The sequence below is a fragment of the Hemiscyllium ocellatum genome, chromosome 23, assembly GCF_020745735.1.
Source record: "Hemiscyllium ocellatum isolate sHemOce1 chromosome 23, sHemOce1.pat.X.cur, whole genome shotgun sequence".
Taxonomy (NCBI): domain Eukaryota; kingdom Metazoa; phylum Chordata; class Chondrichthyes; order Orectolobiformes; family Hemiscylliidae; genus Hemiscyllium; species Hemiscyllium ocellatum.
In genome coordinates, this window is record NC_083423.1 from 55,002,328 (window position 1) to 55,026,656 (window position 24,329).

Consider the following 24,329-nt stretch of genomic DNA (forward strand, 5'->3'; position numbering starts at 1 on the left):
ACCAGGAAGCGTTTTGAGGAATTTGGAGCAAAGTTGGGTAAATGGAAAGGAAATACAGGCCAGCTATGATCTAACAATGGTGAAAGATGCTATAGTAGCTGAATGGTCTCCTCCTTTTGCTACGTTGATCACATTCAGGCAGTCACTCTGCGCCATACTTAGCGAAAATCACATCCTTAAGGATGAAGGTAAGATGACAAAGTTGTCTTAATCAATTCTGCAATAACAGGCAGATATCTGCACAAGGGTCTTCATCTCCAGTTTCTTGGACTCTATAATGCTTCTTGTCCATTTCCTTTTGCTACTGTAGTTTTAAAGCTGAAATGTTTGACAATGAAGACGTCCAAAAGTTCATTAAAGTCAGTGCACAGAGCAGTTGTCATCACCATAATAACACCTCGCTGCATTCTTTAGATTTGGTCAGGCAACGGTTCAAATACTAGTGCCCTTCTCGAAGTCAACTCCACAAACATTCAAACAAAAACTTCTGCAAAGTCTCCTTCAATGGACCGGATACTGTCGGGATGGCCGAAAAGCATCTCCTGTGCCAAGTCCTGTTTTCTGAACTCTCAACTGTTCCAAGTTCCAGGAGATGACAAAGAAAACCTTCCAAAGACAAATGAGCTCTTACTTGAAATGCAGCAGTACTGGCATTAGGCACTGACAGGTGCTTGCTAGCTAGTGTTCAACATGGTGACACCCACCCATGAAGGTGCATTACAATTTGAGTCCAAGTTAATCCTGATGGGACAGAGCAGTGGCAGTGGAGGAAAGAGGAGGAACTAAATCCCACACAGCAGGTCCCAATGCTTTGTATGACAATCTGACCGCAATGCCCAAAAATGTGCGGGTTGAGAACTGGCCTCTTTAGCCTTGGCAAAAGCTCAGAACCACGTAGAAATCATCCTCAAACTGAGGGACAGTTGCTGACAACCTGTCACTGTCTGAGCTTTCATTTCCTCTTGATCTCCATCCCAGGAACAGAATTCCTTGTATCACCTCAAAGACCTTCGGTGCATTACCATTTCCTGTTTTGCTCCCTTCAAGCATGTAACAAATCACTTCAGAGATCATTCTTACTCCCCAACCTTGTCTTTTTATTCTGATACTTGTCCGTTGCTCACAAATGCCTGATCCCTGCCCAGGTGTAGACTGGCATTTCCAACTTCACGTTTCATGATCAGATTGACAGTGGATACAGTATTAGTTTCGTTTGTACATCTCTCAGTGCCCATTCGTCAAACAGACCTCGCAGAGCAACCTTCATTCTTCAAACAGGTACTGATGATCATTGACTAGTCAGTGTCAAGGTTGGTGCCAAGAGCAGGAGGAAAAACATTTTAAATGAGTTAAATTATATAACGAGCAGACTGAAAACGCCTGAATTTTCAGGGGTCAGCAATGACCCTGAGCATTTTACTTAAAGAAACAAGGGAACATTTGAGGTTACGTAGTCCATTGAGCTTGTTTCACCATTCAATGAGATCACAGCTGACCTGGATCTGCTCAACCCCGCCAGCTGCGTTCCGTGTACCCGCAACACAAACAAAAGCATATCAATCCCAAATTTGCATTTTTTATCAGGTCCACCGAATCCAGTCTTTTTTGAGGGCATAAACTTAATGTTTACTAGATCAAAGCAACTGCAGAAAAATCCAATTAAAATAAAACTAGAAGAGGCTGTTGTGGCGCAGCGGCAGTGTCCCTACCTCTGAGCCAGAGGCCTGGGATCAGGTCCAGACACGTGTAATAACATCTCTGAACAGTTTGATTAGAAAATATCTCAAAACAAAACTGCTTGGGTCACCTAGCATTGACCTTGGTTAACTATCTGCATGGTAATTATAAATGGACAGTGAACATTGCTCATGCCAGCAAAACATTCATTCCAGGAGAGAAATCAATTAAAAACAGCTTCCTGTTATTCCCCATAAATGGGCTCACCATTAAGGTTATGCCCCCTTGCTCTCATACCAGAGTAAATAGTTTCCGTCCCTCTGCTCTTTAAAATCTTTTAATCAATTTTAAAAACACCTTAGTTAGACCTATTGCTGCACTTGACAGAATACAAGGTTAATCTACCCAAGGTGCCCTCAATTTGGACAAAATCTATTCAAATCCTTTCTCCCTCCGTTGTACCATCTAATTTTGAAAAAATAAAAATGTACATTGTTTCATTTACTTACCTCAGAACCACCTTCATCATTGACTTCCACAGCTGGCGCTGTTGTCACTGAGGTGTCTGGGTCAGAACTCCCAGAGCCGAGAGGGGTCTGTAGGAGAGGAAAACATGATCAGGTCAGACAGAGTGAACATAATCCTGTAAAGTAAGGTGCTTCACACGGAGCTAACCCAGGAGAGAATTGCAAGGACGCAACACTATGTCTGTCACCATTTCCAAAGGTTCCCCTCCGGCAGGCTTCCAGATCCGAAGACAGTCAGGGATACAGCCTATGGCTTTATGTGCAATCAATCTTGATGATTGCATGACAGCTTACCTCAGATACTAACCTACATCTGCCAGGGATGTGTGCATCTCCCCTCCAGAAGTATGACTATAATCAAAAGCCCAGGCTCAAGTGGGCGAAGTAGACCAAGTAGGACTCCAAGCACTGGCTGCAGTAGCATTACTATCAAGGCCTGTGGGACTCCACAATGTCCACCAACTCAACTGCTCTTGGATGACTTACAAAATAAAGACACTGTAGGAATGCAAGATTTTATGACACAAAGTGCATTTCAATAACTGAAGTTGTTTTTGGCAACGTTGTGATAAAACCCAATAGCCACTTTTAGAACACAAGAGGAAACTGCTCTGTTCTTATCTGAAACAGAACCACATGGTTTTTCACATCCATCTAAGCGGCAGGCTGGGGCCTCAATATTTCTTTTCAACATGCCATCTGACAGATGGTACTTCTGACATTGCTGAACTTCCATAGCACTGCACAGAGTGTCAGCCTGAATTCCTGTAGAATCCCTACTGTCAGAAAACAGATCATTCAGTCCATCAAGTACACGCTGACCCTCCAAACAGCATCTCACCCAGACCATCCCTGTAATCCTGCAATTCCCATGGCTAACCCACCTATCCAGCACAACGCTGAACACTATGGGCAATTTAGCATGGTCAATCCACCTAGCCTGTACATCTTTAGACTGTGGAAGAAAACAGAGCACCCAGAGGAAATTCACGCAGACCTGACACGAAGGTGGAATCAAACAGGGGTCCCTGGTGCTGTGAGGCAGCAGTGCTAATAACTGAGCCATTGTGCCACCCTAAATTTTGCACTCAATGAGAACTAAAAGACAGGACAAAAGAGGCTAGTGAGCAAAGGTCAAGTTGTCACTAGCAGTACACGCTTCCAATTTGCAGAAAGATTTTGATGAGCATCGTTAATTCCATTGCTCGAGAATCACCATATGAAATGTTTGTAAAGCTCATTGCATAATACAGTTAGCTTTGACTAAGATGGGCAATATTAAGATTTCAGTTAAAAGAACATGATCATTGAACACGTCAAATTACAATTACAACTAACTTCCTACGTTTTTTCAGTCATTTTTCCACCAAAACAAAAGGAAATCTCAGAAACTAATGAGGTGCCTCCTGAAACAACAGTGTTAGTACTTCCTTCATGATAAATATTTTTCAATACTTGATGAAAAGTTTAACTGAAGAACTGGCCAGTTAATTTCAGCAAGTGAACCTTCTGCGACCAATTTCAAACACGTCAATAAGAGAAGACTGAGTGGCAACTGGGAAGTAGTAATTGGTCAGGCTTTAAAATCACAGTGGCACAGGGGATTCAGTGCTTTATTTCCCCTCCAAACTCCATTCTGATTTTTCCCCTTCCACTCTTCTTCGCTCCTACTCACATTCAGTGTGTACTGCCTGTAATGGGCTTGGAGTGTAAATTTCTAATTTGTTAGCTGGGTGATTTACTGGTGGTGGTTAATGGTTAACATTAATGTCAATGATTGGGTGGCAGAAGAGATGCTCAGGTGTGTGTTATAACACTTTCGAATATAAAGTTGGTTTGGGTCTCTTGCGATCCTGTGACAATGTCCGTGTCTTGGAACAAGGTCACCCAGGTTCAAGTCCCACCTGCTCCTGAGGGATTTAATAAATCTCCGAACAAGTTGTTTAGAAAATATCTAAAGTCACACTGGGACTCTTGTAATACAATGCAGTATCATTACCATGGGCCAGAAAGCTCGAGTTCAACTCCCACCTGCTCCAGAAGTGTGTCATAACATCTCTCTGAGCAAGTTGAAGACTTAATAAAATGAAGGAGAGAAAAATGGAGAAGAGAGATGGAGTCTCAGCAAAATAATTCCTCCAACAGTGTAGCATTCCCTCAATACCAGACTGGACAGTCAGCCTAGAACACGGGTGTAAGTCTCATATCTGGGGAATGACTGAAAGGTGACAGAGAGCATACTACCCCACTAAGTGATAACTCACATTAAGAAAGTACAACAGAGTAAGTGGCTATTTTGTTAATGGTCATACTTGAGTGACCGTATGTGATCGAAAAAGAGTACATAATTCAGAGATCATCAATAAGCTCTTAAGTTCAGGTAATGGAATCAAATGAAACGGAGCAAAGATGGTGAAAAGAGGTACAGATCAACCACATAACAGGCAGAAAAGGCAGCATGGCCTTCTGCTATTTCAAAGTTGGTCACAAAACAATGGATATCATGAGTGCGATATCAGTGCCAGTCCAATGAACCAAAGCTGCAGGCAGAACAAAGCAAACTAAACATGAGATTGTCTGAAACTCCACAAGACAATGTCTGGCATCCTGCCAACAACTGGAGAGCTCTCAAAGAACTGCAGCTGGGCTAGGTGCTTGGGATAGAGTGGCATCAGAAATGACTGACCCAAATACATTGATCCCAGGTCAATAAACAAACATGTTAAACCACGCCCTTAACAGCCTTGCCAAAAGTGTAAGATTGTCCTCAAACATCCAATGTACAAGATACTCTTGATCTGTACTGTGACAATGGAGGTTGCCCGAGTAGCACTAATCTCCAAGGAAAAAATCCTGTGTTCCTCCCTAGTGTACAGATTGTCCAGTCTCACTGAGAACTGGTCTTCATTTACAGAGGTGAGGGGTGGAGGAAGAAAGGACAGAGAAGGATACCTTTCTCTGTAATCTAGCCAGTGCTCCATACTGGAAAGTGATAAGGACAGAGTTTGGGTTCCATCCAACCTGGTGAAGAATGGCTGCTGAGGTGGTCACTTTGAGCCTCTCAGAGCAGACCCATACATGAGTGAATGCTTCAAGAAGACGAGAGAAAGGAAAGACCGCCATCCCTGCAATTAAACAATGCTGCAAGAATATTCCTCACAGGATAGATAGGGGAAAAAAATGCCAGCCTCTTCTCAAAGAGAATGCATAAGGGAAGGAATGATAATAATTAATGAGCTTCATAAAGACAAGATGAAGGTTCCTTTTGTTCACTGCCGCAAAAAGACATTTTGTTGGAGTCTTACAATCACTCATCTGGACAGTTGCAACAGTATGAATGTTAAGTATGACAACATGAGAAAAACATATAATTGGTTGTCAAGTGGATACAAATCAGTAGAGGTATTACCATTGAGACCGAACCATGATGATAACTGACAGTTAACTGCCAAGCTGTGTTTACATGTAAGTCAGGAAGGTTGACTCTGAAATAGTCAAGGCACTGCCAGGTAGAAATGAACTTGACTGGCTGTTGCCATTTTGTTAAGTTGAAACTGACATGTGAACATGTTATCAACAAAGAATAGGGTCTGGTCTCTTAATATACATTAAGTCAGCCACACTGCAAATCCAGCTGACAATCTTAAGTTAGTTGCCAACATAATTATTAGCATGCTCAAGTTATTTAGCAAATGATTTAAAATGGAATCAATCTAATAGGAAGTACAAGAAAAACCTTTTTTTACACAGAGTGGTAGAAATGTCAAACATGTTACTACATCTGGCAAACAGTATAAAGGCATTTAAAAGGAGAAGCTGAATAAACACCAGAGACAAAAACAATAGAAGGGTATGCTGATAGGGTATATGAACTAGGCTGGGAAGAGGAAGCTCATGTGGAGCATACACACTGACACAGATCCATGGACTGAATGGTCCGTTTGTGCTGCACAACTGATGGGCTTGACACAGATTCCCAAGAACCATGTTCAGCACATTGCCCGGTATCAGTTCGGATAAGCCCAATTGAGAGGTATATTACTGCAATCCTCAATTAATCCACCTTTAACTGCTACTCTAAATCCCAGGTCGCACATCATAGTTCTGCAAACTCACTGCTTTCAAGGTTCTTAACTTGTTACAACAGTATGCTCTGTTCAATTGCTCTGTAAACACCATTTTCTGAAATATAAAATGTACATGCAGGACTGTAATGAGAAAAATTGACTGCTCAGCCACAGGAGCTGTACCGTGAGTGATTTTTCCATCATAACACTGCTACAATTCCTGCTAACGACTTTGTTTACACCCTCAATTGTTCAATCTCCAAGTCAAACACCCCTCATTCCTGACAGTGCTGACTAGCTGAAATACAAAGGATAGCATCGAATGAGTCAGTAATGATAATATGATAAATGATAACCGGAAAGAGATCACAACATGCAAGCTCAGGTTAGAGTGAAGTAAACTCCAAGAGTGGAAAATATGGGGGCCCTTATCAGAGATCTTAGTCGGTTTGTGAGGAACAACATTGAGAACCAAAACATAGGAGAAAAATCAAACATTATCATGGCTGAGCCTCAACTGCACCCTCACTTGACTACTTATAAAAATCCAAGTGTAAATTCTCATGAACCAAGTTACATGAATTTGACCCAGAATGTGCTTTGTCTCCTGTTGTATATCTAACATCCCATCTTCACCCACTTTCCAACCAGTGTCATCCAAATGCAATCCGAGATGTAACTCTCTACCTCCCTGAGCATCAATCCATTGCAACACACACAAGAAACATACCTAATTTAGCGCCTTCTCAACGGTAAGGATGGTAGGCGTGCGAGTGAAGGAGCCTTAACAAGTACAATGCTGACATGGGCAGAGGAGGGAGTTTAAAGTGGGTGAGTCAGTGTGCAACTTGTTCCTACCTGCTGCTGTGTCTGTGGGTGTTGTTGCAACTGCTCCTGTCCAACGCAAATGGGCAAAGTGTTTTTGGTCAGAAGAATATTGAAAGGTTTGGTCAGAAGAATGTTCAGGAACTGTATTAAGTAAGGATAAAATTCTAAAACAGTGCAAAAGCATAGGAACTCAGACACGCGTATCCATCCATAGATCATTGAAAACGGCAGGAGATGTGGAGAGTGCAGTTAATAGAGCACAGCATTATCAGGTTTTAATAATAGACGCACAGAGTAAAAGGGCAGGGGCTAATGTTAAAATTGCACAAGACACATATTAGACCTCAACTGGAGTATTGCGTACAGTTGTAAGCACTACATTATAAGGAAGATGTGAATGCATTGCAGATATTACAGAGATGATGTACAGGAATGAGAAACTTTGGTAATGAGGACAGATCGAAGAAGTTGGGACTGTTATCCTTGGAGAGAAAGCGGCAAAGAGAATATCTAATAGATGTTCTCAAAACCATGACCAGGCTGGACAGGGTAGATCAGGAGGTGCCACTCCTGCTCAAAAGAAATAAAAGCAACAGGATTTGGATTTAAAAGGATGTGCAAACGAAGCAAGGGTGATGTGAGAAAACTGTGTTTTTGGGGCAAGTAGTTAGAATACAGAATGCATTACAGGAACCGTTATGGAGGCAGGTTCAAGTGAGGTATTCTAGAAACCATTGGATGATTACGGAGATAGAAATGGTGCACGGGGATAAGGGGAAGAGGCAGGAGATTAGCAATACAAAATAAAACCAGAGCAGGCATAACGGACTGAATGGGCTCCTTCTGTGCCATAAAAACTGTGTGATCCTGTAGAAATACAATCACCATTAACAGAAAACAGAGAACCCATTTTACACACCGCAGTCTCTGATGTTGACTGCACGATAAATATTGCCAAAGGCATTCTTCTGCTCTCTTTCTAACAGTGTGATGGAATCCTTTACACCACCCGAGAGGGCAGATGGGTTTTAAATTCTCATCTCTTACCATCAGCAGTTGGTTACTACCTCAGTACAATGTTGCTGGACAGGCTGGATGGACAAAGTCAGATGAGCATATTGAATCAAGAACAGAAGTGGTTCAGGAATTAACAGGGTTGCCAAGTAGTTAGAGAGAGAAAGATGCCCAACAATGGACATTGGAAATGAAGCCCTGGCAGCTCGGACCAAGCAACAGCTGAATGAGAAACTGAGGGTAAACAGAGAAGAAAAAGGAAAATCTGATGGATGAATGACATTGACATAGACTTAAAGAAAACGAAAGAGGGAGATAGTTGTTGCCAATTGTCCCACCAAGGCTACGGTCACAGCTTACACCAGACTGACACTCTGGTATAGTTTGATAGTGTTCAAGTGGAGTGAGATTTGAATTCTCAGCCTCCTGCATCTCATGGGAAAGGTGACAGCATTTACTGCCTGTCAATAGGTGCCATTGAGAAGGTGATGGCAAGCTGCCTTCCTTAACTGCAGCAGGCAATGTGGCATAAATTTAGACTCATGGTGCTGACAGGGAGGGAGTTCTTGGATTTTGACCCAGCGACAGTGAAATAATGTCAATATATTTGCGAGTCAGGATAGCGAGTGACTTGGACAGGAACTTGCAGTGGGTGGTGATCCCATGACATCTGCTGCCCTTGTTTAGATTAGATTAGACTTTAGATTAGACTTACAGTGTGGAAACAGGCCCTTCGGCCCAACAAGTCCACACCGACCCACCAAAGCGAAACCCACCCATACCCCTACATTTACCCCTTACCTAACACTACGGGCAATTTAGCATGGCCAATTCACCTGACCCGCACATCTTTGGACTGTGGGAGGAAACCGGAGCACCCGGAGGAAACCCACGCAGACACGGGGAGAACGTGCAAACTCCACACAGTCAGTCACCTGAGTCGGGAACTGAACCCGGGTCTCAGGTGCTGTGAGGCAGCAGTGCTAACCACTGTGCCACCGTGCCGCCCGTGTTCTCCTAGACGGAAATGGTTGAGAGTTTGGAAGATGCTGTTGAAGGAAACTTGGAGAATTTTCGCAGCGCAAAATCGTACACACTGCTACTGCTGAGGATTGGTGGAGGAGGGAGTGGATGCTTGTGGGTAGAACTTAGTATGGCACAGTATAGGCCCTTCAGCCTTGATATTGTGCTGACCTTTTATCCTACTCTAAAAATGATTAACCCACATACCCTTCATTGTACTGTCATCCATGTGCCTATCCAAGAGTTGCTTAAATGTCCCTAATGTCTCTGACTCTACCACCACTGCTAGCAGTGCATTCCATGCTCCCACCACTCTGTGTAAAGAACCTATCTTTGACATTCACCCCAAACCTTCCTCCAAACACCTTAAAATTATGCCCTCTCATGAGACATTTCTGCCCTGGGAAAAGGTCTCTGGCTATCCACTCTATCTAAGCCTCTCATCATCTTGTACACTTCAAATCAAATCACCTTTCACCCTTCTACACTTCAATGAGAAAAGCCCTAGGTCCCTCAACCTTTCTTCATAAGGCATGCCCTCCTATCCAGCCAGCATCCTGGTAAATCTCCTCTGCACCCTCTCTAAAGCTTCCACACCCTTCCTACAATGAGGTAACCAGAACTGAACACAATATTCCAAGTGTGGCCTAACCAGGGCTTTACAGAGCTCCATCTGGGAGAAAGTGAAGACTGCAGATGCTGGAGGTCCGATCAAAAAGATTGGTGCTGGAAAAGCACAGCCAGTCAGGCAGCATCCGAGGAGGAGAGTCGCCATTTTGAGCATAAGCTAGTCATCAGGAATGGGGTGGGGGGGGGGGGGGGGTGGGAACTGAGAGGTAAATGGAGTGTGACAGGTAGGTGAAGGTGATAGGTCAGAGAGGAGGGAGGAGTAGATAGCTGGGAAAGAAGATTGACAGGCAGGACAGTTCAAGAGGGTGGTGCCGAGTTGGAGGGTTGGATGTGGGATAAGATCAGGGGAGGGGAGAAGAAGAAACTCATGAAATCGACATTGATTCTGCATGGTCGGAGGGTCCCAAGGCAGGTAGATGAGACTTTCTTCCTCCAGGCGTCGGTTGGCTAGGATCTGGTAGTGGATGCGGCTCAGGACTTTCACATCCTTGGCGAAAGTGGGGGGCTTAACTGCTTGGCCAAGGGGCAGTGGGGCTGTTTAGTGTATCTGTCCCAGAGATGTCTAGGACACACGCACGAAATAACACCGCCGCCCCAAATACTGACTCCCCCTCCCAATTATCTCTCAGCTCCATCCCCCAAATTCCCGAGGAAGAGCTTCTGCTCCATCGTCAACTTGCCTGCTCCTCAGATGCTGCCTGACCGACTGAACTCCAGCTGCCACTTCTCAGCCCAGTTCAGCATCCTGTCAATGTCCTGTTGCAAACTACAACTGCCCTCCGCATGATCCACAACTCCACCAAGCTTCGTGTCATCTTCAAACTTACTAACTCACCCTTCCACTTCCTCATTCAAGTCATTTATAAAAATCACAAAGGGCAGAGGTCCCAGAACAGATCCCTGTGGAACACCACTTGTCACCAAGCTCCAGGCTAAATACTTTCTATCTTCTACCACCCTGTCTTCTATGGGCCAGCCAATTCTGTATCCAGACAGCCAGATTTCCCTGCACCCCATGCCTTCCTACTTCCTGAATGACTCTACCATGGGGAACCTTATCAAACGCCTTGCTAAAATACATGTACACCACGTCCACTGCTCTATATTCACATCCTCAAAAGAATTCAAGAAGGTTTGTGAGGCATGACCTGCCCCTCACAAAGCCATGCTGACGATCTCTAATGAAACTACGGTTTTCCAAGTAATCATAAATCCGGTCTCAGAATCCTCTCCAAAACATTATTCACCACAGATGTCTGGTCTGTAATTCCCAAGATTTTCACTATTTCCTTTCTTGAACAAGGGAATACCATTTGCCACCCTCCAATCATTTGGTACTACTCCAATGGACAGCGAGAACACAAAGATCACCACCAAAGGCGCAACAATCTCTTCCCTCATTTCCTGTAATAACCTATGGTCGATCCCATCTGGCCCAGGAGACTATCTACACTTATGTCTTTCTTATCCTCATTCTTAACATTAACCTGTTCGAGCATATCAGCCTGTTTCACATTGTCCTCAGAAGTGTTAAGGTCCCTCTCAGTAGTGAATACTGAAGCACAGTATTCATTAAGGACCTCCCCTACCCTCTCCGACTCCAGGTGCAAGCTCTGTCCACTACCCCTGATAAACCCTACCCTCACTCTGACCAGTGTAGAATGCCTTACGGTTTTCCTTAATCCTATCCACTAAAGCTTTTTCAGTTCCTTCCTGGCTACCTTGTAACCTTCCACAGCCATGTCTGATCCTTGCCTCCACAGCCTGAAGTAAACTTCCTTCTTCCAAATCCCTTGCCACTCACAGTTCTTTCACCCCACCATCCCTTTCTTGCCTCAATGGGACAAAACTGTCCAAAACTATCAGCAAGTGCTTCTAAACAACCTCCACATTTCCATTGTGCATTTCCCTAGAACATCTGTTCCAATTTAGGCACCCCAGCTCCTGCTTAATAACAATATAACTCCCCCTTCTCCGTAACGTTAAGATTAAATTGGAATATCTCTCCAGACATTAATGTAATATTAGAGGGTTAAATGCACTGACTGAACATTCTGGAAGTGGATGGGAATGACATTCATGCAGGAATGCGGACAACTCCCACCCCATTTCAGCAGTCATTTGCTACTTCTCCCCCTACAATTATCAGATTAAACTAATCATTCAATCTCTTCCATTCAGAAATGAGTTCATCGCCATCCCCTGAAGCTAGGACACATCAGACCTACATTGTCTTGGGGAAGCACTGAGCCAGGGATAGGGCATTTGCATCATCTCAGAGGATGGTCTCATCCTACCATTATACCTGGGGTAACATGTGGTTTGGTTTTTTTTTGGGGGGGGGGGGGGGGGGGAGGAGAATAGAGAAGAGTGACGAATAGCCAAACTGTCTCTAAGCATTGCCAACTGACCTGTACAAAGGGGATGTGTGTTGTTTGTTTGGGTCTCTTTATTGACTCGACTTTGCATGTCTGTGGAAAGGGTCAAAGAGGTAACCTAGCTTGTACAAGCTTTAATAAACTTTAATTGTTTGCAGAAGCTGATTGTTTGTGTGAATTGCATCTCATGTGTGAAACCTTCAGAAAAGAACCCAACACTCTACCTTTCCCATACTGTCTGCTCCTCTATGTCTCCACGAGTATAGCAACGGTCAGGGAGTTGTGATTACTATCACCGAAATGCAAACTGAGTCAGGAATCCTTCCTGGACACACCTCACAAAAACAGCTCAAATATCTTGGATAGAGCAAAGAAGGTTCCAATCAATATTAGGGAAGTTGAAGTCACCCGTGACAACAATCCTGTTACTTTTGCACCTTCCCAAAATCTGCTGCTCCATGTCTCTGTTGCTATTGGGCGACTGTAGAAAACACCCAATAAAGTGGGTGCTCTTTCCTGTTTCTGACTTCCACCCAGACTGACTCAGTAGACAAACCCTCGTCGATGACCTCCTTTTCTGCTGCTGTGACACAATACCTGATTAGTAATGTCATTCCCCACCTCTTTTACCTCTCTCGCCCCTATTCCTTTTGAAATGTCTAAACCCTGGAACATCCAACAACCATTCCTGACCCTGTGGTATCCAAGTCTCAATAATGGCCACAATATCATAGCTCCAAGTACTGATCCACACTCTAAGTTCATGACCCTTATTCCTGAAACTTCTTGCAATAAAGTGGACACACTTCAACCCATCACACTAACTGCACCTTTACCTTATCAAGTGGCTCTCTCTCCTCAGACTCCCTGCATGCTGTAGCTGGCTGTTTACTACCTACTCCATTATCTGATCTGTAGCTCTGGTTCCCATCCCCCTGCACCAATTAAGTTTTTTTTTCTTTACTCATTAATAGCTTAACGGCAGCACTGGCTAGCCAGTATTTATTGTCCATCGGCTGGTTCAGAGTAAACTACGTAGCAGTGTGCCTGGAGTCACATGTAGGCCAGAACAGGTAGGGGTGGCAGTTTCCTTCACTAAAGGGAGCGAGTGAACTAGATGGGTCATTCTAGGTTTGGAATTAAGTGAACTGCTTTGTCCTGGATGGTGTCAAGCTTGTAAAATTTTGTTGTAGATGCAATCATCCAGGCAAGTGGGGAGTATTCCATCACACTCCTGATGTGCCTTGTAGATGGGGACCAGGCTTTGGGCAGTCAAGAGATGAGTTACTTGTTACAGTATTCACAACTTTTAACTTGTCCTTGATAGGCCAAGTCCAGTTGAGGTTCTATCAATAAAACATAGAACGTTACAGCGCAGAACAGGCCCTTCGGCCCTCGATGTTGCGCTGACTAGTCATACCAATCTGAAGCCCATCTAACCTACACTATTCCATGTATGTCCATATGCTTGTCCAATGACAACTTAAAATGTACTTGAAGTTGGTGAATCTACTACCGTTGCAGGCAAAGCATTCCATACCCTTACTGCTCTCTGAGTAAAGAAACTACCTCTGACATCTAGGTAAAAACAATGACTGCAGATTCTGGATTAGTGGTGCTGGAAGAGCACAGCAGTTCAGGCAGCATCCAAGGAGCAGCGAAATCTGACATCTGTCCTATATCTACCACCCCTCAATTTAAAGCTATGCCCCCTCATGCTGACTGTCACTATACTTGGAAAAAGGCTCTCCCTGTAAAAAATGAGGTCTGCAGATGCTGGAGATCACAGCTGCAAATGTGTTGCTGGTCAACGCACAGCAGGCCAGGCAGCATCTCAGGAATAGAGAATTCGACGTTTCGAGCATAAGCCCTTCAATGCTCGAAACGTCGAATTCTCTATTCCTGAGATGCTGCCTGGCCTGCTGTGCTTTGACCAGCAACACATTTGCAGCAAAAGGCTCTCCCTGTCTACCCTATCTAACCCTCTAATTATCTTATATGTCTCTATTAAGCTACCTTTCAACCTTCTCTCCAATGAAAAACAGCCTCAAGTCCCCTCAGCCTTTCCTCGTAAGACCTTCCCTCCATACCAGGCAACATCCTAGTAAATCTCCTCTGCACCCTTTCCAAAGCTGCCACATCCTTCTTATAATGCGGTGACCAGAACTGTACACAATACTCCAAGTGCGACCACACCAGAGTTTTGTACAGCTGTAGTATAACCTCACTGTTCTGGAATTCGATCCCTCTATTAATAAAAGCTAAAACACTGTATGTCTTCTTAACAACCTTCAAGGATCTGTGTACCTGGACACCAAAATCTCTCTGCTCATCTACACTACCAAGAATCTTACCGTTAGCTCAGTACTTTGCATTCCGGTTACTCTGACCAAAGTGAAACACCTCACACTTGTCCACATTAAACTCATTTACCACCTTTCAGCTCAGCTCTGCAGCTTATCTATGTCTCTTTGTAACCTACAACCATCCTTCGTCACTATCCACAACTCCATCGACCTTCGTGTTGTCTGCAAATTTACTAACCCACCCTTCTACGCTCTCATCCAAGTTGTTTATAAAAATGACGAACAGCAGTGGACCCAACACTGACCCTTGCGGTACACCACTAGTAACTGGACTCCAGGATGAGCATATCCCATCAACCACCACCCTCTGTCTTCTTTCAGCAAGCCAATTACTGATCCAAACTGCTGTACCTCCCACAATCCCATTCCTCCACATTTTGTACAATAGCCTACTGTGGGAAACCTTATCGAACGCCTTGCTGAAATCCATATACACCACATCAACCGGTTTACCCTCATCTACCTGTTTGGTCACCTTCTCAAAGCACTCAATAAGGTTTGTGAGGCACGACCTACCCTTCACAAAACCGTGCTGACTATCTCTAATCAAATTATTCTTTTCTAGATGATTATAAATCCTCTCTTATAACCTTTTCCAACACTTTACCAACAACTGAAGAAAGACTCACTGGTCTATAATTACCAGGGTTGTCTCTACTCCCCTTCTTGAACAGGGGAACTACATTTGCTATCCTCCAATCTTCTGGCTCTATTCCTGTAGACAATGATGATTTAAAGATCAATGCCAAAGGCTCGGCAATCTCCTCCCTGGCTTCCCAGAGGATCCTAGGATAAATCCCATCTGGCCCAGGGGACTTATCTGATTAGATTAGATTCCTTACAAAGTGGAAACGGGCCCTTCGGCCCAACAAGTCCACACTGACCTGCCGAAGCGCAACCCACCCAGACCCACTCCCCTACATTTACCCCTTCACCTAACACTACGGGCAATTTATCATGGCCAATGCATCTAACCTGCTCATTTTTGGACTGTGGGAGGAAACCGGAGCACCCGGAGGAAGCCCATGCAGACATGGGGAGAACGTGCAAACACCACACAGTCACCTGAGACGGGAATTGAACCCGGGTCTCTGCTGCTGTGAGGCTGCAGTGCTAACCACTGTGCCACCATGCCGCCACAATTATCTATTTTCAAACACTGCAGGATTTCTAATACCTCTCCTTGTGAACCTCAATCTCACCTAGTCTAGTAGCCTATATCTCAGTATTGTCCTTGACAACATTGTCGTTTTCTAGAGTGAATACTGTCGAAAAATATGTATTTAGTGGTTCCCCCATCTCCTCTGACTCCACATGCAACTTCCCACTACTATCCTTGATTAGCCCTAATCTTACTCTCGTCATTCTTTTATTCCTTAAATACCTATAGAGAGCCTTAGGGTTTACCCTGATCCTATCTGCCAACAACTTCTCATGTCTCCTCCTGGCTCTGCTGAGCTCTCTCTACTACCAGAATGTTGATGCTGGGGATTCAGTGATGGTAACACCATTTATTGCCAAGGAGTAGTGGATGGATTGTCTCTTATTGATGATGGTCATTACCTGGCAATTGCATGGTGTGAAACTTATTTGCCTTTTTTTTAAAGCGCAAGCCTGGATATCGTTCAGATCAGTACCTGATATAGAGGTGCCAGTATTGGATAAAGTTAAAATCACACAACACCAGGTTATAGTTGATCAGGTTTATTTGGAGGCACTAGCTTTCCAAGCACTGCTTCATCAGGTGGTTGTGATGAAGCAGCACTTCAAAAGCTAACACCTCCAAATAAATCTGTTCGACTATAACCTGGTGTTGTGAGATTTTTAACTTCAGTACCCAAGGAATTGCAAATAGTGCTGAATATTGTGTAATTATCAGTGAACATCCCCACCTCTGATCTTATGATGGAGGTAAGGTCATTGAGGAAGTGGTTGGGCCAAACAGGGTAGAGTATCAGCACAACAACCATCCCAAGGAAGTGCCCTGCAAACCCCCAATACTTACACAAAACGCAGTACCACCAACACCCCTTCCCTCAGTTTTGACCCTCTGCCATGGCAGGTGTAGCCTCAGTACCAACCTCACGTGCACTGCACTAGAAGCCAAGTTTATTTAGCTGAGCCTCTGTACTGGATGCATGACAAGATTCAGAATCAAGGAAATTACCAATCAGCTAGCTCACATATAAGGTGAAAAAAAAACAGCAGAAACTGCCTTGTGAATGATTTGGCATATTTTAAGCAAAAGCGAAATAAAATGATTGTACAGAAATATTCTGGGAGACATTTGTTATGAACTGCGGGAACAATAACAGTAAGAACAGAATGACACTCAGTGTAGACGTCAGCAACAAATGAGTTTCTGTTAGAGGATGAATCTTCTGCCAATACCACACTCCTGGAGGCACATGTCTTAGCTCCCAAAATAACATCAAGCAGCCTGTAGAAAGCCAGGCTTATTATCCTGGAATATATCTACCACACCAGACAGCAATAGAACTGTCAAACACAGAAAACTGACAACAGACAGAAATAACATTGCACCGGGAATCCAACACAATCTTTAAAGCAAGGAGATACATAAAATATTCCAGGGCACAGAGCACAAATGTAACCCTCTTCAACAAGGGGATATCTAATGGGATCAGGCGCTATACAGATTTACAACCATACCCGGTGTTATGGATAGCCCACCGACTTCAGAGAGAATTGGGAGAGATAGTGGTGTGAGAAGGGAAAGCCAGCTCCCTGACTAGCAGTTTTGATTAAAATTAATCCCAGACACACCCACTCCACTCCCTCACTCAGGAACACACAGATTTGCAGAGGCTAACACCCTACTCCCCCTGAACCACCCCCAGATACCAACCCATCTCAGACACACTACCCACCCATTTGCACTCACCCACTTAGACACACTCATCCAAAGCAGAACAAACCTCCACCAGCCCAGACACACACCCAGAAACATCCTGAGACACAAACCCACACAGACCTAACTTTCCCCTCCCCACATAATGGATGGGGGAAAAGCCGAGTGTAGGGTTGAGGAAGAGGGCGGGAGGGGGGGATTGGGGTCGAGGGTCGAGGGTCAAGGGGGGAATGTGGGGATTGCAGTTGAGGGGGAGGGCAGGGATTGGGGTTGAAGGGGAGGGGGCAGGGATTGGGGTTGAAGGGTGGGGGGAAGGGGGTGGGCATTGGAGTTGAGGGGTGGGGATGAGGAGTGGGGATGAGGGGGAGGGTGGGGAGTGGGGATGAGGAGTGGAGATGAGGGGGAGGGTGGGGATTGGGGATTGGGGGCTGAGGAGTGGGGATGAGGGGGAGGAGTGGGGATGAGGGGGAGGGTGGGGATGAGGGGGAGTGGGGATTGGGGATGAGGAGTGGGGATGAGGGGGAGGGTGGGGATTGGGGATGAGGGGGAGGGTGGGGATTGGGGATGAGGGGTGGTGGGGGTGGGGGTGGGGATGAGGGGGAGGGTGGGGATTGGGGATGAGGGGTGGTGGGGGTGGGGGTGGGGATGGGGATGAGGGGGAGAGTGTCTGTGTCCCGCCCAGAGCGGGCTCTCTCTGCTCCTGGTTCCCGAAGGCCGCACTCAGGCCTCGGCCTCGATCCCACCTTCCTGCCCGCCGCCAGCTCCCGGAGCCGGGATCCTCGCCCTGTCCCTGACACTCACCCGCTGTAAAATCCGGCGGAACATGGCCAGGTCCGGCTGGAGACACGGGGCTGGGTGAGGGTGAGCCCGGGCCGCCGCCGCCTCCCTGTCCTGCCCCAGGCAGCAGCCGGCTGTTAGCCCGCGTGGGCCCCGCCTGACGGGGAGGGGCCTGCACCTTAACCCCTTGTGGGGCAGCAGCTGGTGGGGCTCGGGGCGGCCCCGGGGGTCGAGGGGGAGCAGGTCCCTGGAGGGTGATGTACACGGGGGGCAGACAACAACCGGGACAGGGATCTCAGCACAGGGAGCCCCCCCCCCAGACACCGTGACCCCCCCCAGAGACACCGTGTCCCCCCCCAGACACACCGTGCCCCCCCCAGTCACACCGTGACCCCCCCCAGAGACACCGTGTCCCCCCCCAGACACACCGTGACCCCCCCAGACACCGTGACCCCCCAGACACACCGTGCCCCCCCAGACACACCGTGACCCCCCCCCAGACACCGTGACCCCCCAGACACACCGTGACCCCCCCAGAGACACCGTGTCCCCCCCCAGACACACCGTGACCCCCCCCAGAGACACCGTGTCCCCCCCCAGACACACCGTGACCCCCCCCCAGAGACACCGTGACCCCCCAGACACACCGTGACCCCCCCCAGACACACCGTGACCCCCCCCAGACACCGTGACCCCCCAGACACACCGTGCCCCCCCCAGACACACCGTGACCCCCCCCAGACACCGTGACCCCCCAGACACACCGTGACCCCCCCCAGAGACACCGTGTCCCCCCCAGACACACCGTGACCCCCCCAGACACCGTGACCCCCCAGACACACCGTGACCCCCCCCAGAGACACCGTGTCCCCCCCCAGACACACCGTGACCCCCCCAGACACACTGTGACCCCCCCAGACACACCGTGACCCCCCCCAGAGACACCGTGTCCCCCCCAGACACACTGTGACCCCCCAGACACACCGTGACCCCCCCCAGACACCGTGTCCCCCCCCAGACACACCGTGACCCCCCCCAGACACACCGTGACCCCCCCAGAGACACCGTGACCCCCCAGACACACCGTGCCCCCCCCAGACACACCGTGACCCCCCCCAGACACCGTGACCCCCCAGACACACCGTGCCCCCCCCAGACACACCGTGACCCCCCCAGACACCGTGACCCCCCAGACACACCGTGCCCCCCCCAGACACACCGTGACCCCCCCCAGACACCGTGACCCCCCAGACACACCGTGACCCCCCCCAGAGACACCGTGTCCCCCCCCAGACACACCGTGACCCCCCCAGACACCGTGACCCCCCAGACACACCGTGACCCCCCCCAGAGACACCGTGTCCCCCCCCAGACACACCGTGACCCCCCCAGACACCGTGACCCCCCAGACACACCGTGACCCCCCCAGACACCGTGACCCCCCAGACACACCGTGTCCCCCCCCAGACACACCGTGACCCCCCCCAGACACACCGTGACCCCCCCAGACACCGTGACCCCCCAGACACACCGTGACCCCCCCCAGACACACCGTGACCCCCCCAGACACACCGTGACCCCCCCCAGAGACACCGTGTCCCCCCCAGACACACTGTGACCCCCCCAGACACACCGTGACCCCCCCAGACACCGTAACCCCCCAGACACACCGTGACCCCCCCCAGACACACCGTGACCCCCCCCAGAGACACCGTGTCCCCCCCAGACACACCGTGACCCCCCCAGACACCGTGACCCCCCAGACACACCGTGACCCCCCCCAGTCACACCGTGTCTCCCCCCAGAGACACCGTGTCCCCCCCAGACACACCGTGCCCCCCCCAGTCACACCGTGACCCCCCCAGACACACTGTGACCCCCCCAGACACCGTGACCCCCCAGACACACCGTGACCCTCCCACAGACACACTGTGACCCCCCCCAGACACACCGTGACCCCCCCAGACACACCGTGACCCCCCCAGACACCGTGACCCCCCAGACACACCGTGACCCTCCCACAGACACACTGTGACCCCCAGACACACCGTGACCCCCCCAGACACACCGTGACCCCCCCAGACACTGTGACCCCCCAGACACACCGTGACCCTCCCACAGACACACTGTGACCCCCCCAGACACACCGTGACCCCCCCCAGACACCGTGACCCCCCCGAGACACCGTGACCCTCCCAGAGACTGACCGTGACCCCTCCGGAGACACCGTAACCCCCACAGACACACCGTGACCCCCCCCCGAGACACCGTCACCCTCCCAGAGACACAGTGACCCCCCCCAGAAACACTGTGACCCCCTCCAGAGACAACATGACCCCCCCAGACACTGTGACCCTCCCAGAGACACACCGTGACCCCCCCAGACACACCGTGACTCCCCCCGGAGACACCACGACCCCCCAGACACACCGTGACTCTCCCCGGAGACACCACGACCCCCCCAGACACACCGTGACCCTCCCAGAGACCCACCACGACCCCCCCCCCGAGACACTGTGAACCTCCCAGAGACATTCCGTGACCACCCCCAGACACACCATGACCCTCCCAGAGGCACACCGTGACCCCCCCCAGACACACCGTGACCCTCCCAGAGACACCATGACTCTCCCAGAGACACACCGTGACCCCCCAGACACACCGTGACCCTCCCAGAGACCCACCGTGAACCCCCCAGAGATACCATGACCCTCCCAGAGACACACCGTGACCCCCCCCCAGACACACCGTGACCCTCCCAGAGACACCATGACTCTCCCAGAGACACACCGTGACCCCCCCAGACACACCGTGACCCCCCAGACATACCGTGACCCCCCCCGAGACACACTTTGATCACAGATTTTTAGCCCTTTTACCCATACTTTTCACCCAAGATGTTCCTAACTAAAACTGTTTATCTGTCTTGTCCATCCTATTTGTGAATGAACATGCGTGTTTTGGATTTCAATGGGGTTGAGTTTAAATTTGTATATTAGTAATTTTTAAATTTTGCCATATGTTAGATGCTAAGTTTTATCATGGTAAGTATTTTTGATTTCTTGTTCATTGACAAAACCTGCTATGAGCTTATGTTATCTTAGGTTGTCATGCATTATAAAGATTTACTCTAATATGTAAGATCACTCATGGAATAGTGGAACTTTATTTTCAGCGCACTATTCTCGCTAGGGTTGTGGCATCTTGTAGAGGCAATAACTTTTTACAAAAGAAATTTGAACTTCCAGTTAACCGATGAAAGGCCAACATGAGAAGATTGCATGTTTAAGATTTATTGTAACAAATTAACTAAAAGCAACAATGACTGAACACTATTTTTACTTTAAATTATAGAAATAAAATTTCCCCTCCATTATTTTTACATATCTACTAGAAAAGATACAAAACGTGACCAATTCTTTGGAAATAAGGCGGCAGGTGACTGAGGTGTCAGTGGAGGAACAGTTTGGTGCCAGCGACCATAATACTATGAGTTTTAAAATAGTGATGGAAAAGGATAGACAGGATCTAAAAGTTAAAGTTCTAAATTGGAGGAAGGCTAATTTTGACGATATTAGGCAAGAACTTTCAAAAGTTGAATCGGTGCAGATGTTCACAGGTAAAGGGATGGCTGGAAAATGGGAACACCCAAAAATGTGATAACAAGCGTCCAGCTTCCTGTTAGGGTGAAAGGAAAGGCTGGTACATGCAGGGTGTTTTGGATGACTAGAGAAATTGAAGTTTTGATTAAGAAAAAGAAGGAAGCATGTCAGGTATACACAGCAGAGATTGAGTGAATCCTTAGAAGAATATGAAGTCAATAGAAGTGTGCTTAAGAGGGAAGTCACAAGGACAAAAGGGGGACATGAGATAGCTTTGCCAATTAGGGCTAAGGATAATCCAAAGGATTCTATAAGTACATTAAGGACAAAAGGGGAACTAGAGAGAGAATAGCGCACCTCAAAGATCAGCAAGTCAGCCTATCTGTGGAGCTGCAGGAGATGGGGGAGATAGTAAACAAATATTTTGCATCAGTGTTTATTGTGGGGTAGGACATGGAAGATATGGAATGTGGGGAAATAGATGGTGACATCTTTAAAAAATGTCTGTATTCCAGAGGAGGAAGTGCTGGATGTCTTGAAATGCATTAAAGTGGGTAATCACCAAGACCTGATCTGTAGAACTCTGTGGAAAGCTAGGGAAGTGATTCCTGAGACCCTGGCTGAGAGATTTATATTGGTGATAATCACAGGTGAGCTGCCAGAAGACTGAAGGTTGGCTAACGTGGTGCCACTATTTAAGAAAGATGGTAAAGAAAAGTTAGGGAACTACAGACTGGTGAGCCTGACATCGTTGGTGGGCAAGTTGTAGGGAATCCTGAGGGACAGGAGTTACATGTATATGAAAAGGCAAGGACTGATTAGGAATAGTCAACATGGCTTTGTTGGGCTGAGGAGAAAGTGAGGTCTGCAGATGCTGGAGATCAGAGCTGAAAATGTGTTGCTGGAAAAGCGCAGCAGGTCAGGCAGCATCCAAGGAACAGGAGATTCGACGTTTCGGGCATAAGCCCTTCTTCAGGATTCCTTTGTTGGGCTGAAGAGTGGCAGATGGAGTTTAATTTAGATAAATGTAAGGTGCTGCACTTTGGAAAGGCACTTTAGAGCAGGACTTATACACTTAATGGTAAGGTCCTAGGGAGTGTTGCAGAACAAAGCAAACTTGGAGTGCAGGTTCATAGTTCCTTGAAAGTAAAGTCACAGGTAGATAGGAGAGTGAAGAAGGCATTTGGTAGGCTTTCCTTTATCGGTCAGAGCATTGAATATAGGAGTTGGGAGGTCATGTTGAGGCTGTACAGGACACTGATTAGACCACTTTTGGAAAATTATGTGAAATTCTGTTCTCCCTCCTATCAGAAGGATGTTTTGAAACTTGAAAGGGTTCAGAAAAGATTTACAAGGGTATTGCCAGGGTTGGAGGATTTGAGCTATAGGGAGAGGTTGGATTGGCTAGGGCTGTTTTCCTTGGAACTTCGGAGGCTGAGGGGTGACCTTGTAGAGATTTAGAAAATCAAATAGGGCAGGGATAGGGTAAATAGACAAGGTCTTTTACCTGGAGTAGGGGAGTCCAGAACTAGAGGGTATAAGGTTTAGGGTGAGAGGGGAAAAATTTAAAGGGATCTAAGGGGCAATGTATTCATGCAGAAGGTGGTGCGTATATAGAATGAGCTGCCAGAAGAAGTGATGGAGACTGGTACAATTACAGCATTTAAAAGGCATTTGGATGAGTATATGAATAGGAATGGTTTAGAGGGATGTGGGCCAAGTACTGGCAAATGGGACTAGATTTGGTTAGGATATCTGGTCGGCATGGACGAGTTGGACGAAAGGGTCTATTTCCATGCCATACATCACTATGATGCTATGACTCTATATTGAAAACCCAGTTTTACAGGTAAACATTGTGCTGTCCATCAATTTTCAGTCCCTATCCCAGCACTCTTTCTCCAGTACATCAATGACATTGTTGGTGTTACCTCCCTTTCTTGTTCTGAACTGGAGAAAAGTGATCAATTTCGCTTCCAATTTCCAGCCCACCCTTACCTTCATCTGGGCTGTCTCCAACTCCTCCCTTCCCTTCTTTCCATTTCTGATGGAAGATGTCTGATGTCCACTAGAAACCCACCAACTCCCAAAGTTATCTGGACTATGCATCCTCACACTTGCTTCTCGTAAGGACTCCACCCCATTCTCCCAGTTTCTCTGTCACCTTCATCTGTTTTGACAATGTCACTATCTGCAGGGGGACTCAGAAATGTCCAGATTTTTCCTCAACTGAAGATTCCCCACGACTGTGGTTGGCAGAGCCCTTAGCTGTGTCTGGCCCATCTCCTACACTCTGCTCTCACACCTTCCGTTCCCTCCCACAACAATGATGCAGTCCTCACTTATCATCCCACAAACCTCCACAACCAAAGGATTGTAAGCCACCATTTTCATCACGTCCAGCAGAATGCCATGACCAGAAATATATTCCTCTCCCTTGTCAGTGTTCCTCAGGGACCGTTCCCTCTGGGACACCTTGATGCACTCCTCGTCCATTCTCAACATGTCTCCACACTCCCACAGCACCTTCCCATGCAAACATAGAAGGTGTAATACCTGCCCATTTAC

General features: G+C 47.4%; 1 protein-coding gene across 3 annotated transcripts in view; it reads right to left on the bottom strand.

The window, feature by feature from the left end:
• eea1 (early endosome antigen 1) overlaps nucleotides 1–18,307 on the bottom strand; it is a 112,738-nt gene extending 94,431 nt beyond the window's left edge. For all 3 annotated transcript variants that reach the window (XM_060843024.1, XM_060843023.1, XM_060843022.1), the window contains exons 1-2: nucleotides 18,184–18,307; nucleotides 2,187–2,273 (exon numbers count right to left, since the gene is read on the bottom strand). In XM_060843024.1, the coding sequence (XP_060699007.1) occupies nucleotides 2,187–2,273; nucleotides 18,184–18,207 (111 nt within the window). In that variant the 5' untranslated portion in view covers nucleotides 18,208–18,307. The remainder of the gene's footprint in view (nucleotides 1–2,186; nucleotides 2,274–18,183) is intronic.
• Nucleotides 18,308–24,329: the final 6,022 nt, after the last annotated feature.